This window comes from Anarrhichthys ocellatus, unplaced genomic scaffold (assembly GCF_004355925.1).
Source record: "Anarrhichthys ocellatus isolate YVR2014 unplaced genomic scaffold, GSC_Weel_1.0 scaffold15, whole genome shotgun sequence".
Lineage (NCBI taxonomy): Eukaryota > Metazoa > Chordata > Actinopteri > Perciformes > Anarhichadidae > Anarrhichthys > Anarrhichthys ocellatus.
Genome location: NW_022280045.1, coordinates 5,293,624 through 5,307,991, shown reverse-complemented (window position 1 = coordinate 5,307,991; position 14,368 = coordinate 5,293,624). Strand labels below are relative to the sequence as shown.

The following is a 14,368-nucleotide window of genomic DNA, read 5'->3' as shown; positions in this document are numbered from 1 at the left end:
TATATACATACATATATATATATATATACAGTACATACATATGTAGTAAAAAACACATCTGTGATGTCAGACAGTTCACATTTAGTGGCTGTAAGGCACATTTATGATTATCAGATAACACACAATTTATGATTTTCACATTGCACAAGACACATTTGTCTTCATGCACACAGTACTCCAGTGTTAACAAGTTCTTGATTTTTCAGGGACAGTTCTTTTTGGTTGACAGCAGCTGACTGGAGCCGATGTCACTCTAGGTGTTTACAACTTAGGAAAGTGTTAAATTACCTCTAAAGGGCGTTGACTTCAGCATTTGAACTGGTGTAGTGTCATTTTACCTCAAAATAAGACCATTAACTCTGCTGTGTATCTCTATTGGAAAAGCTCCAGATTTCATAAAACAAAATATTTCTTTAGTAACCAAAAGAAACAAAAACAATATGATCCATTAAGCTACCACTTTGGTTGATCAGTTTTAACAGAATAAAAGTAGGATGAATTTCACAACCCATCATGTATTATGTTTGTATTTAGTGCAGTACTATCTTTATGTCAAATCTTGTTTTGGACAATGAATATATTTTGGGAGCGTGTTATGCGTAAAAATAGGATAGAAATTAAAGCATGCTCAGCAGGAACGATAAATGCTTTAGCTACTGACAGACAACCCTTAGTAGGACACATACAGTTTTCCATCCACTGAACTCCTTCGCCAGCTGGGGGGGAAGTCATGCTCTGTATGTTTGATGTCTGTCTGTTTTCTTGGGACTCATTTCAGGCATTTTCAAGTCTGACAAATAAATGTTCTTTTTCATTTGCTTGCAGCGTCATTTGGAAATTCCTAAGCCAGTCTTCATGTATTCGTAAACCACATAGCTAATGCTGACAGCAGGAATGACTTTCATGAAGTTTGGCAGGATGCCCCGGTAGAGTCCGAAAAAGCCATCTTTGGCTACTATCTTCTTCATCAGGCTGCTCATGGAGGGCTGGTCTGATGCATCCAGAGACGCTGGAGAGAAAAAGGAAGTTAGGGAGGCTGTTTTACATCTGAAAGCATGCTTTTTACTCTTGTACTGTATGTTAAAGGAAGCCCTTCTCCATTGCAGCCCACTTACTATATTATGTACAGAAAATAGTGGGTGCTATTACAGTTTTGTCACCACATAAACATCTTGCCGTGTATTATGCACTATGTAATTGCGTGCCATGTAAGTTTTGTCATCCTTGTTACCAAATGTCAAGACTGAGTTTACCTCGTGCCTGCATCCGTGTGCGCACAAGCGCGAGTGGATAGCTGGCCAGCTGGCCACAGGTACTAGAGATGGTCCCGCAGGCCACCAGCACCAGAACTCCAGGGTTGGCCGAGTCCTTGGCGTAGTGCGACAACCACGTGTTCTTCAGAGTCTGAGACACAGGAGAGACATGCATTATGCTAGTGAACATAAGCATAAAAGGAAAAAAATGGATTTCTCTGATTTAATGTAGCACTACAGTCCTAGGTTAACTGATTCGTCGTGCATACAAATGAGAAAATGTAACTAAGTGCGCTCTGTTGTGAAATATGAGGAAAGGAGCAGAATACATACCTCATAAACAGCGAGGTCTATCCCAGCATAGGGAATGATTCCCACTAAGTTTGGAATGTAGCCCTTGTAGAAAGCCTTGACACCTTCCTTTCTCAGAATCGTCTTGGCACAATCAAACATTCCTGCATACTGGCCGGTTTTCCTCAGGGTCAGCCTAGTTTTCAATACCTTAGAGGGAAAGTACAAAAGAAGAAAAACTGAGGAACAGAATATTTTGATTTGCGTGGTATTTTCTAGTTTGGGGGAAAAACATATTAAAAAAGCTGCTTTCATTTTATTTCGTTATATTGACCCACAACCCTCTGCACAGCGGAAGATACGTCACATTGCCTGAGCCGAAAGGGCACAGACAGACGACAGATCAAGTGGCCGAAGGCGCAATGACAGATGACAGCACATTTAAGAGGGTCAAAGTTCAGGGCGTAACGTAATGACGAAGTGGAATGTCTCAATTGCATGCGATAGTACATGCTTTGTAAGGGCAGCTGCAGTACGTACAAAAAACGTAAAAAAGCAATCAGTTGACGTACCTCCATTGGGTAGATGGCTGTCTGTGCTGTGGCCCCGGCCATAGAGCCAGCCATGAACCTCTTGTGTGTCTCAATCTTCTTGCCCTCTGAGGATAACAACTTCTTAAACTACAGAACACACACAAATGGAGCGAAAATAAATAATGCACTGATTCCAAATATTTGTAATGCTACAAAACGGTGATAAATACCATCACATGTATAAAATGTGCATTTAAGAGCTTACTTGTTCATATGCCATGAATTTGATTGCTGTCTCAGGTGCAATCTTCAAAACGTTGGTCCCATTTCCCCTCCACAGTGACGTTAGACCTCCCTCTTTGAGCATCCGCTTGAAGCCCCCTACCAGGCTAATCGGATTGGTCTTAGAAGAATGAACCTGCAGTACAAATACATAAAAGGTTTGCAGGTCAGTTTCACTCGTAGCACACGTAAGTTGCATAAGTTATCATCCTAAGGTAAGAATACAGTTGTCCATTTGTTTCTTTCACTTATTTCACCTGCATGAAGACTTTCATTCTGTCCAGAGGGGCAGTACCAGTGCGAGAGACGGCCCCGGCTACTGCACCTGCAGCAAGCTGCTTACACCAGACACCTGAGCTCTTCTCCTCCTCTGTGAATTCATCTGGGATGGCAAGACTGTCACCTATGTCCAGCACCTGGTGAAATATATATACATATATATTTTATTAAATCACATGCATTTATGGGCACTGGTCAAATCAAAGACATGTCCGTTTAGCATTACTGCTCCTGCTAGAGCTATAAACACATTCTCAGTGCTGTGTCAGTCTATGGCCATGATAATAATACAGCAGAATTATTTGTGGTTTTTGAGATTGTATCTCTCTCAGGAAGGCACATGTCACATAGAGACTGTTTGTGTGGCTGTGAATGTGACAAAGAAAAACACTTCACAAGCCGACAGGAACTTCTCATTTTGAGGTCTATTTTCACAGTGATGCAGCAACTGGTTTTTTTTTAAATCTGCCAAATTACCAGTTGTGCACTGAGAGAGAGCAGCCTTTACAAAACCTTGAACATAAGGGTGCAGCCAGGAAGTAAAAACATTAAAAGCACATGTTTCCTTGTCTTGTATAGTTCATACAACTTGTGCATAGAAAAAGGTCACACTGTTCGAGAAAGGCAAAGAAATCGTAGAATTGTAACTATTTTAACAACAAACAATGAATTGACCTGACCTCCTTATCCTTTAGCTAGAACTACCGATAAACAAATCCAATGTTTTTCCAAAAGCATAAATGTGCCTGTGACAAACATGGTGCAGTGGCAATGTAATGCAATTCTGCCTCGAACCACAGAGGCTTATGCTGCAAGTTATTTGTCCTGCAGCCACTCTTACGTCACATCTATGGCATGAGAATGCAGTTTTGCCTGGTTTTGGAGCAAATATCTTGACAATGACATCTTTATTTGCACCGAGACGTGGAGGAGCAGGCTGAAGGGGGGCCAAAGTGTACTGTTGTGACCTAATTATGTTGGACAGTTCAAAGCTGCTGGCAAAATGTGGAGTGCAGGGAAAATCCATACCATCTCTCACAAGAGGACTTGACGTCATGTGATTAATTCCACTGCAGTCGCCTGCCTCTGTATTTGAGTGTGTGTGTGTGTGTGTGTGTGTGTGTGTGTGTGTCCTTACCGAGGAGTGTTTCCAGTAGCGTATGATCTCTTCCAGGTTGTGAGCAGGGCAGAAAAGGAAGTGTTCTCTCCACTCATTCCAGTCCACCATCATGGTCCCATCAATGTCCATACTAAGGAAACACACAGACACCTGTTAACCCATGATCTATGGTTATAATAAGCACACCATGTAAGGCTTTCAGACTAACACTAACACTCTAAATAGAAACATTTAAGAAATGGAGGTCAAACCTCTGTAATATTTTCTGGGCATTCTCTCTGCTGATGTCCAAGCCCAGCTCTTCAAGGGACTGCTGGATCTCTGAGGCATCAATGCGCCCTGAACACAACATTTAAAAAAAGCTCTACTGCAGTATAAACAGAGGATATGTAGCCTCGTAAACATCCACTGGCATGTGCCATAATTACTCGTGCCAAGTATGTTGATAGTGAGCTTCCTCTCATCATCCCCTACCGTCGTTGTTTCTGTCCAGACTCTTGAACGTCAGCCGCAGCTTCTTCTCGTGCTCCTTCAGATATTTGCTGAACTCGTTGAAGTCGAGACTCCCATCTTTGTTCTGATCGCCAGACGACACGATTTTCTGCAGAGAAGATTCACAAGTGGTTCAATTTGCCTTCAGGTGGTATCAGGGCGAGTCACAAGCACACACACACACACACACACACACACACACACACACACCCACTCACACACACACACAGAGACTGACACATGGTCAAGAACTACATGGAAATCGAGCCGGCCAAGCCCTGTTTTTTTTGTTTTTTTTTACCTGTGCGGCACCCTGGCGAAATATGCCCATTGCCTTGAGGCCCGCTCGTAATTCAGCGACGTCCACCTCCCCATCGTTATTGGTATCAAGCCTCTCAAACAAGTCCTGGTACGACCTCTTGCTGTCGGCGTCCCAGCACTGGGCATTTGATAGTAAAAACGTCCGTAACGACGGATACATTGTTAGGGCTGAGGGGGAAGCAGCAGTCAAGAGACGAGTCGCCCTGCGGTCAAGATCAGATTATGAATCCATATCCAGATTGAAAATCATGCATAAACACTGCGAAAAATCCAGATGCCGGCCACGAAAAAAAGGCTGCTTTATTATTTTGCAGACTGTCCCGTGCAGAGGTGTCCTCCGTGACGTTTCAGGCGAACTGCAGCTATCGAGGGCGGAGCAACGAAGGCTAACGTAGCCACTCGACGTTTTTTTCTACGGAAGAGCAGGAAAGATGGTCAAATAGAAAAGTGGTGAAATAAATATCCCCCGGATTAACCGCGTGCTTAATCCGGTTTATGCGTCTGGTAAATTTCCCCATCTGTCTTTTTCGCCCTTGCTCCATGTGATATGTCATGGTGTATTATGTAGTACGAAACGTAATCTCCTCATCTGGCACGACGTGCCAGTGCAGGAAGTAACTGTTTTCCCTGCAGCGCAGTATCGCTGGTCGCCACTAGAGGGCAAAGTTCCTCCGCACAAAAAGGTGGCGCACACATGGAAAGGGGGTCAGGGGCCCTGTGTGCGACATCTCTGTGCCCCCCAAGACATCTGACTGTTTCATTTGGTACTACTGGCTGTTAGTTAGTGTATATCTGTAATGTACTAGCACATTCCATGTTTCGTCTTTCCCTCTTCTGCTCTTAACCTCACTACGTTACTACTGCATTTCCGATTAAGAAGAAGAAGAACAAAACATTCCTTTATAAGTCCCACAGTGGGGAAATTATTCTCTGCATTTGACCCATCCCTGTATATATAGGGAGCAGTGAGCTGCCCATGCAGGCGCCCGGGGAGCAGCTCATATCTTTTTTGTATGTAAAATGATTAAGTTGTAAAGTAACTAATAACTAAAGCTGTCAAATAAATGTAGAGAATTACAAACAATATTTCCCACTGAAATGTAGTGAAGTAGCAGTATAAAGACATGACATGAAAATAAAATACTTAAGTAAAGTGCAACCTCAAATTTATACTCAAGTACAGTGCTTGAGTAAATGTAGTTTAATTCCACCTCTGTGCATTGTTATAATTAAACCCAGTAGTATATACTGTATACAATTTGCCCCACCTCAACCTGTTCACCATTAAAATGTTGCTAACATGTTAGTGTATCAGCAACCCAGTAATATGTGTATATAACAGGGATTGTTTTGGTATGTTGGGCACATTACACTGGTGACACTTTTCTACTTCTAACTAAACAAAGGAAGACATTGTGTGGTTTTGCTACTTTCACTTATCAGTAAATTATCTGCATACATCTTCAAACACTGTTTAGACATAAATTCAATATTCAATAACCTGAGCTTTACACAAACTAATAGTATGTTCTTGCTGAATACCTTCAAGTATGGTCTATTCATTTTGGCTGTGGAAATTCCTTCCACCTGTAACAAGTTTAATTTAGCTGTGATTTGAACCATAGTATTAACAGAGTTGTCATATGCTCCCTGTCACATGCCTGCTGAATGAAAGTTATTAGCTACCGACGTCGGGCCGCGAAGGCCCTATTGATATTGTACCTGTTTGGGTAAACGTACGCATGGTTGGAGGACTTGCCATGCATGAAAACTCACCAAATTTTTATTTATGCATTCAACAACTAGGGGGCGCTACAGTAAACCCTCAAAGTTGTGCTTTTTGTCACTTTTTGCAGATTTCAGCCTTCGCACTTTAACGAACTTCTCCTAGAGATTTTAAGCGATCAACTTCTACTTTGGTCAGGATGCTCTTAAGACCTTTATGATCAAAAGTTATCAAAATCAAGAGTTTTCATCAAAGAACCTTGACGTGGCGTGGCGGCCATTTTGCCTCATTGTTTATGAAAAAAGAAGTTGTTATAACTCCAAGGTACATTATCCAATTCGCACAAAACGTCTTATGCATGATGCTACTTCAAGCCTAAACATCCTTCAATTGAAAATATTTCAATAACTCATAGCGCCGCCTACTGGCTAAAGGAAATGTCATATTTTATACTTTTATTTATTCCTCCTAGCCAGGTGACCTGATGAGTCTCAAATTTGGTAAGGATAGCCTTAAGACATTGATGATAAATCGCCATGAATATTGTGAGTTTTCGTTCCACGCTGTTGCCGTGGCGATGCATAGTTTGCCATGAAAAAGGAAGCTGATGGTTTAGTGGGTTGGGATGCTCAAAAACTCATGGAACTTTGTACATGTGTCACAGGTCATTGGAAGAAATAGTGTATATGATTTTCTTTATTGGCCGTTTTAAATTGCCTCTATAGCGTCCCCTACAATATTTCAAAAGAGCAGCCCCAGCGCTACGTTTTAGCTACATGTATGAAACTTGGTAGGCACATGTATCCTATGGAGACTTAAAAATAAGTCTCTTGGGACCATGCTCTAAACCCTACCGGAAGTCTGCCATTTTCAATTTTGTATGAATTTATACAATATTTCGACGATGCAGCCCTCGCAGTACGTTTCACTATCTATATATAAAATTTAGATGTATAACATTTGGTAAACAGATGTATCACATGTAGACTGACAAAAAAGCCCCTGGAGCTCTAAGCTCTAAACCCAACCGGAAGTCAGCCATTTTGAATTTAGTGGAAAAAAAACACATTTTTGCAAACTCCTACACGCTGGCTCCGATTTCTATGAAATTTGCTGTGGATCATAAGTGGATCTAGATCATCAAAAGTTATCAAAATCTTTTTGATATCTCTTTGCGTTTACAAGATATGGACCAATACACTTCTTAGGTGCGTGGCAAAATATCAATACACATAACTTCTCAACCATTTGTTCTAAATTCCCAAAATATTCAGCATATGTGCACATCGCATCCAGTAACATACCCTGAGAATGTTTTGCATTCGACCACTAGGGGGCGCTACAGTAAACCCGCAAAGCCTACTGGCTAAAGGAAATGTCTGATGTAACTCAGCTGGATTTGTTCCAAACGGTCCCAAACTTCTCATGCTTGATAACACTCAAGGCCTGATGATGTCTACGAGCTAATTTCCACTAATACTCACAGCGCCACCTGCTGCCGAAAGGAAATCTGAATTTTGTGATAAACACCTCCGATTTACATGACTTTTACGCAATGCGGTTTACATTTGACACAGAGCTACATGATGCATGTTTGCATGTGTTCTGTAGCGCCAGGCAGCAGATACAGGAAGCATCGGACTATTTGCAAAGCATCATTTCCAATATCAGGCGGTCCACGCGGGATTAAAAACGTCTCGCTCGCGGACGCGCTGTCCGACGGTCGCGGACGTTCTCGGACGCGCAGGCCGGAGTCCCGCCGGCACCCCCGACGCGCTGCAGATTGCGAGGGCCCGTTCATCGCTGCTCGCAGCTTTAATTGTCTTTCTTTCTGCTCCCACTGTCTCTTTCACAATGTTGTGGTCATGGTTGGGAGTGACGTCACGTCAGGGCACTAACTTTGAATGAGTTTCCTCCGTGACGTGTGCGACCATTTCTAACCCGACCACTTAGGTAAAGTTAGAAAGATATTGACAACCTAACCATCTCGACCTCTTTTCTTTTTTGTTTTCATGCAGCGGCAGTGTCCAATCAAAAGGTAGAATGTCCGTCACGTCATGAATAATATTTTTCAGAGGGTGGGAAGGAGGGGATTTGAAGTTTGAATCGTGTCTGCACGAGACTACCGCAACTCTGCAGCGACAGCTGAGCGAGCCGCAGTGACAGCACGGAGCGGGGGAAAGTGGACAGTTGTCTGTCAGCCTTTACCACTTCTGTCGGGACTTGTTGCGCCTCGGTCACCCGCGGCGTTGAGGATATATCATGTCGTTCATGCTTATGAAGAAAAAGAGATTTAAATTTAAGGTAGATTTCGATCTGGAGGAATTGTCATCGGTTCCCTTCGTAAACGGAGTTTTATTCTGTAAAGTTAGACTCATGGATGGAGGCTTTGCAGAGGAGTCGCCTCGGTAAGATTTGTTTTTGCTATTTATAGCGACAGTTCACTGGTAGTTCGAGCAAGCTTGCTTTGCTTTTTCGTTCGACACCTGTTAATCATTTGTAGTCTCGGTTTTGCTTCATTGCTGCATTCCATGAGTTGTATCGTGTATAGTTAACGCTGTGTGTAAGTTAGTAAGCGACACCACAGAAACGTTAGTTAGCTAGGTAACTAGCGTTGTACTTATATAGGCTCGTTACTTGCTAAAACTAAGTATGTGTATTAACTCAACGTATCGTGAACCAGCATTGGTTGAAGGCTTCTGTGTGTTAAGGAGACAGAAACTTACAAACCAGGAGGCTCTTTAAAGAGCTAGTAGCGCTAGTTATTAGTACATTATCAGTCCAATAACATTATTTCGTTAGCCTATGTAACGTTACACAGTTGATAAAATCAGTTGCTAATCAACGACTCTGAGTTAACCTAGCTTCTTCTTGAAACACACTTTCTTTCCATTGCAAAGAAGCACACACGCTTGGGGGGCAGTGATTACACGTGCTTGTATCGTAGATGAGTCACTCTGGAAAAAGCAGGCGTACACATGTCATCGTCTAGCTAAGCCTCATAACTCTCATTACTTTGTCATGGTAACTGTCTGTGTACCAACACTGTGCTCCTAGTTTTATCCTGATCCAACCACAACTTTAGTCTCCTTTTCAAATACCAGAATCATATTGACAATCGTGTATTGTGTATGATTTATGGGGTGTATGAAAAGTCCCATTTTTCTATTTTCTCTATTTCTACCACTATATTGTCTTTTAATTAAAAAGCTACGCCTCTTATCGCTGCTGTCCAGTGTCTACTCAACATTCTCTGTGTACCCTGTGAAGTCTAATTTACTAATATAGGCCAAAATCAATTTGCCTCAAAGGGTCTTCTTCCAAAATATTCACATGTTAAGTTCAGCGAGTATTGAATTGAAGTGTTGCACACATTTAGGATCCGACTGGGACACTCTGTGGGTACACTATGCATAAATCTGGCAATCTTAAAATGAATATCTGCTCTTTTAGTGTTCAGTATACCTGCATGTTGTTGTTTCTCTGTGAAGAAGTGTTTTTAAATGTGCTTCGCTCACAGGAATCCAGTCCAAGCCAACTGTGTCCACTGGAGGAAGAGATTCTCGTTCAATGTTAAGATGAGTGCCAATGCTGGGACAGGTGTACTGGACCCCTGTTTTTGCCGGGTGTCCGTGCGCAAGGTACGGGAACGTTTTCTTGTCTGCCATCAAGCTCGATTTTGTTGACACTGCAAAAAATGCATATTAGAAATGTTCCATAGCAGAGTCCAGATAGTTAACTGAGACTTGAATGTGCTCAAAAGGTTTCTGTAGTTAAGGTCGGAGCACTGTTAATTTGTAATCATGTCACAGATGCTTTGTACAGACAGGAGTAAAGTTTTAATGAAAATGGTTTGTGAGATAGTAATGAAACGGGTAATTGTGACCTCACTGATTTTTGTGTTTTTGTCATTTTAAGGAATTGAAGGGTGGAAAAACTTTTGCAAAGGTAATACTTCTGTTCTCCCGTCTGTAGACTGGCATTTGTTGTAAACATAGATACTTAAGTGCCAGATATCAATTAGAACAGTCTTATCATAAGTGATATGTGATAACAGTCGGCCTCCAAGTGTCCTTAGATAACATTTCAGTAAGGTGAGTCTGTTTACCAAGAATGTTTTTATTTCTAGTTTCCGTCTTTAGTTACTGATTAAACATTCTGTAAATCACAACCTACGTCATGTTAATCATGAACTTTAACGATGAGTTAAAGTATTCTGATTTCTCAAGGATTGAATACCTCCTCTTTAGACACACGTAGTGTGTTTCCAAAAACCTTAGGTGTGCTGGATTTCTTCAAATGTAGACAGTTCTATAACACCACATTATCATAGGATGATGCTTTATGTACACATGCATGTCAATGCTGGCACTTTGACGGAGATAAACCTACTGTCAGATGGTTCTAACGGCTTGATCTCTAATATCCCTGTGCAGCTGGGCTTTGCTGACTTGAACTTGTCTGAGTTTGCCGGGTCCGGCAGCATCACACGACGGTGTCTCCTAGAGGGATACGACACCAAAAACACCAGGCAGGACAACTCAATTCTGAAGGTGTGGTATTGTTTTAACGCATAGCTCCACAATACTTTAAGTTGTAAATGCCGTTAGGAGTCTCTGCCACACTGGCAATATTTTGGTACGGTCCAATAATTTATTCTTACACGTCTGTACAAGTAACACACATTTTAGCAGAGCAAAGATAAGCCTACAACCTATTGTTGCAAAGCTATGCTGCTCTAAATGATGTAACCAGTTCTTCAGCAGTAGTAGACACTCCTGAAAATGTTGGATTTATGTCATCGATGGAAACGTTGAATGCGCTGACAAATGCTGCCACACATGTCTGAGCCTGTGATCTACAAACTACCTTGGTCTTGGGAATGCATCTTAAATATGCTGATTCTTCCTGGGGCTACAATGGGCTTACATTGCACAAAATGTCATTTTAAACCTTAGTTGATAGCAACCCCGTTAAACCACGCTACACCGGAACATTGCAGCTTTTTTCTGCCTCTTGTCAGCCTAAAACCTACATTACTTTACCTCTTTTTGTTTATTTTTTATTTTTTTTTTATCTGTTACAGGTTGTCATCACCACACAACTTATGTCTGGAGACACCTGTTTTAAAACGTAAGAGCTCATTTTTTACCGTATTCATTTGTTCAGTTGTATAACTCAGTCTGCAAGTCTGAATATCAATTCAATTTTAAAGTTGTTACTACGGAAATACTGACATGTCTGTTGTGTTTAAGTTTAGTCAACTACCAAAATGCTATAGCTGTGGTTGCAACGCACGAATGTCCCCCACTTACACAAATCTGCATCTAACCGCAGTGGAAAGTGTTCTCATCACACCCTGTCTGTCACTCGACTGAAGACTCTCTTGTCTGACATTACAAAGTCCTCATAGAGTTTGAAGTTATGACGTATGGTAGCTGAGATTGTATCAGAGTTTTATCTGAGAGCTAATAACGCCTCACCCAGACATTAATCTGCCCAACCTCGGTAGTGAGCAACAACTGAAGTGTGATCAGCTCAGCCCAGCGGTTGCGTTTTCTCTTTTGTTAGGAGCTTTATGTAGAGCAGTTTGTCACTGAGGATGTGACGAAACAACACACTCCTGCCAAAGCCTGCACCGTTTGCAACTTTTTTCAGCCACCGCAAGTCTCTCCCTGTACACTGTCACGTTCCAACTCCCTTTTAGTGTAATGACACACACGCTGCTGCCTAGGAGATGTCTAAAGTGTAAACTCGATGATAGCCTAGTCATTCATCCCACAGAGTGTTACTCATTATGTGTGTGTGAAGAAACAAGATGAGGCTCTTTTTTTTTTTTTTTTTTTCCTTAACTCTTTGTCTGTCGCTATTTGTCTGCCTCTCTGCCCTCTTTCCTTTGTGTAACATCACAGTAGCAGAGAAGTCATGTTTCCTGTGTTAACGTCCGGGAGCTGCTTAAAGTGATTGCCCTTCTATTTTCAATAGACTTATTATTTATCCATTTTGAACTAATGTATAACTTGCTCAAGGAGGCTGTTGGCTTTGACGTTTGCTTGCTGATTAGCTATTACACAGTATTACACAGTCTCCACTAGAATAACAGTGCATACCACAAAGTCTAATCGGGTTAGAGGCCACATTTTTGTGTTTATGATAAGAGCAGGGCAGTTGAAGGAGCTCTTTTCCAACATCACTCTGATACTTAAAAACTCAGTAACATCACTTTTTCCTGTGTTCCCTTTAGTCCCCCATCTACAGCCATGACTCTGGGAATCCCACAGGCTGAAGCAGAGTGTCTCCTTGAGGACAGAAAGGGAGGAAACGTGTACATATCCCATTCACTCACCGGTACGTACATACAGACTCTGAGGCTCAAAAGAGTTTGCTGTTCCTTACGATGGCAAGATTTTATTTTAAGTTTCTCAATTCTTGCCAAAAGCAGCAGCTTTTGTTGTGCACAAGTAGTTTTGACAGAGTTCTACAAAGAACCGTTCTTCATGAGGTGCCATGATTATTCAGGAGTCAACAGTAACGTACTGAAAATCATCGTCAGTCTTTTCATTTAGGAAGCCTCAGAATGGATGGCATCATGAAGAAACTAAAACTAATTGAATCCTCAAGGGTTTTACCTTAAAGAAGAGATTTTTTTTTTTTTAGCTGTGTTTGCATATTTACAAAATGTTCATAACAAAACTTATGATTTCAAAATGTGTGTTGTTTTTTTTTCGTTTAGAGACTCCAGCAACGTCAGTATCAGTCCCAGAGGACCTGGTAGGGTATGGTCACTCCAGAACACCCAGCCATGCCAGTCAACAGTCAAAAATCTCAGGTACCTAACACAAAGACACACATTTATTCCCTTTAAACAAGCACCATTACCACCACGCCAGCTACAGAAAACACAAGCATAACCTGAATCTGTTTTTTCTCCCTGTCCTGTTCTGTAGGTTACAGCTCGAATCACTCCAGTTTAACAGATCTATGCCATCGGAGGAGCGAGTCAGGAGGTTCTGCCTCCACAGGCATCGGCAGCATCCTGGAAACCAGTGATCAGCGAGAGCAGGAGAGCAGGACCACTCTGCCAGCCTCCGCTACCTGTTCTAATTCACCTACCCCCGCTAAAGTTTCAAGGTAATGTTTTTATTTTCTTCCTTTCTTCTCACCTTTTACTTTCAACACATTTTCTATGCTGGTTTCGACCTTTGTGTGCAATGACCCTGTTATATAAACAAACCTCGGGATCAGACTGTTTCTATTTTCTACTAAATATATGGTCTCGTGTATTTTCTTTCCCATATAACGCACACCTGTATAATGTGTCACCCTGCTTCTGTTTCTCCATTAGACATCCAGTAAAGCAGAACTCGGTGGAGAATCAGCTCAAAAGAGTTGATGCCACCAGGGTGGATGCTGATGACGTAATAGAGAAAATCCTGCAGAGCCAGGACTTCAGCCCTGGCGTCTTGGACTCCAGTGCAGAGGGTGTGTACACCTAATCTGTGACTTAGTGCACTGAAGGCTGACTTGGAAAGTTACCTACACTCCTGCTGATTGGATCAAATTACTTTGAGGAGTTGCAATGCAACAATGCAACGGCATCCTTCAAACGCTGAATGACAATTAGATGTTTATGATGGCAAATCATAAATTTGAGCCATACTTGCATATTTACCAGCCTGAATATTAAAATGTATTTGAATAAGCATTACGGAGGTTAGATTTCATTATCTGAATACCTCAAGGGCAGTTTACCCTCACTGGTAGCTGAGCACACATAGTGGCTGCCATGTTACAAACCCCTGTGACTTAATGAAGAGGGGAGTCATTTATTGTTTTAAAAAAAGGGGACTCTCTCCACTCAGAGAATGATGTTGAACACATTTTTTTGTGGAAATGTGCATATTTTGATGTTCTTGAAAAGATCTCATCAGCTTTGCAACATCGTTCCCCTCTCTATTCATCTATTGCCATTTACTATTATCATTTCTGGAGACATAAGTGTGAGCCATTTTCAAACCATGACTTTGCACTGATTGGCAGTATTCTTATTTCTAATGTGTGTGTGTGTGTG

General features: G+C 41.7%; 2 protein-coding genes across 2 annotated transcripts in view; one reads left to right on the top strand and one right to left on the bottom strand.

Annotated features, from left to right (window-relative positions):
- Positions 1-5,145, bottom strand: LOC116387586 (calcium-binding mitochondrial carrier protein SCaMC-1-like). The gene is made up of 10 exons (XM_031854839.1): positions 4,552-5,145; positions 4,233-4,359; positions 4,010-4,097; positions 3,777-3,888; positions 2,617-2,775; positions 2,343-2,495; positions 2,117-2,224; positions 1,587-1,754; positions 1,254-1,404; positions 1-1,009 (listed from the first exon to the last, which is right to left on the bottom strand). Exons 1-10 carry the CDS (start codon positions 4,729-4,731, stop codon positions 828-830), a joined length of 1,428 nt encoding a protein of 475 aa, XP_031710699.1. The 5' UTR covers positions 4,732-5,145; the 3' UTR covers positions 1-827.
- Positions 5,146-8,111: 2,966 nt separating this feature from the next.
- Positions 8,112-14,368, top strand: part of LOC116387394 (protein FAM102B-like) — a 7,444-nt gene continuing 1,187 nt past the window's right edge. Inside the window, exons 1-9 of the mRNA XM_031854411.1 lie at positions 8,112-8,705; positions 9,818-9,938; positions 10,216-10,245; positions 10,734-10,850; positions 11,384-11,430; positions 12,542-12,645; positions 13,031-13,126; positions 13,245-13,428; positions 13,643-13,779. Of these exons, the coding sequence (XP_031710271.1) occupies positions 8,560-8,705; positions 9,818-9,938; positions 10,216-10,245; positions 10,734-10,850; positions 11,384-11,430; positions 12,542-12,645; positions 13,031-13,126; positions 13,245-13,428; positions 13,643-13,779 (982 nt within the window). The 5' untranslated portion in view covers positions 8,112-8,559. The remainder of the gene's footprint in view (positions 8,706-9,817; positions 9,939-10,215; positions 10,246-10,733; positions 10,851-11,383; positions 11,431-12,541; positions 12,646-13,030; positions 13,127-13,244; positions 13,429-13,642; positions 13,780-14,368) is intronic.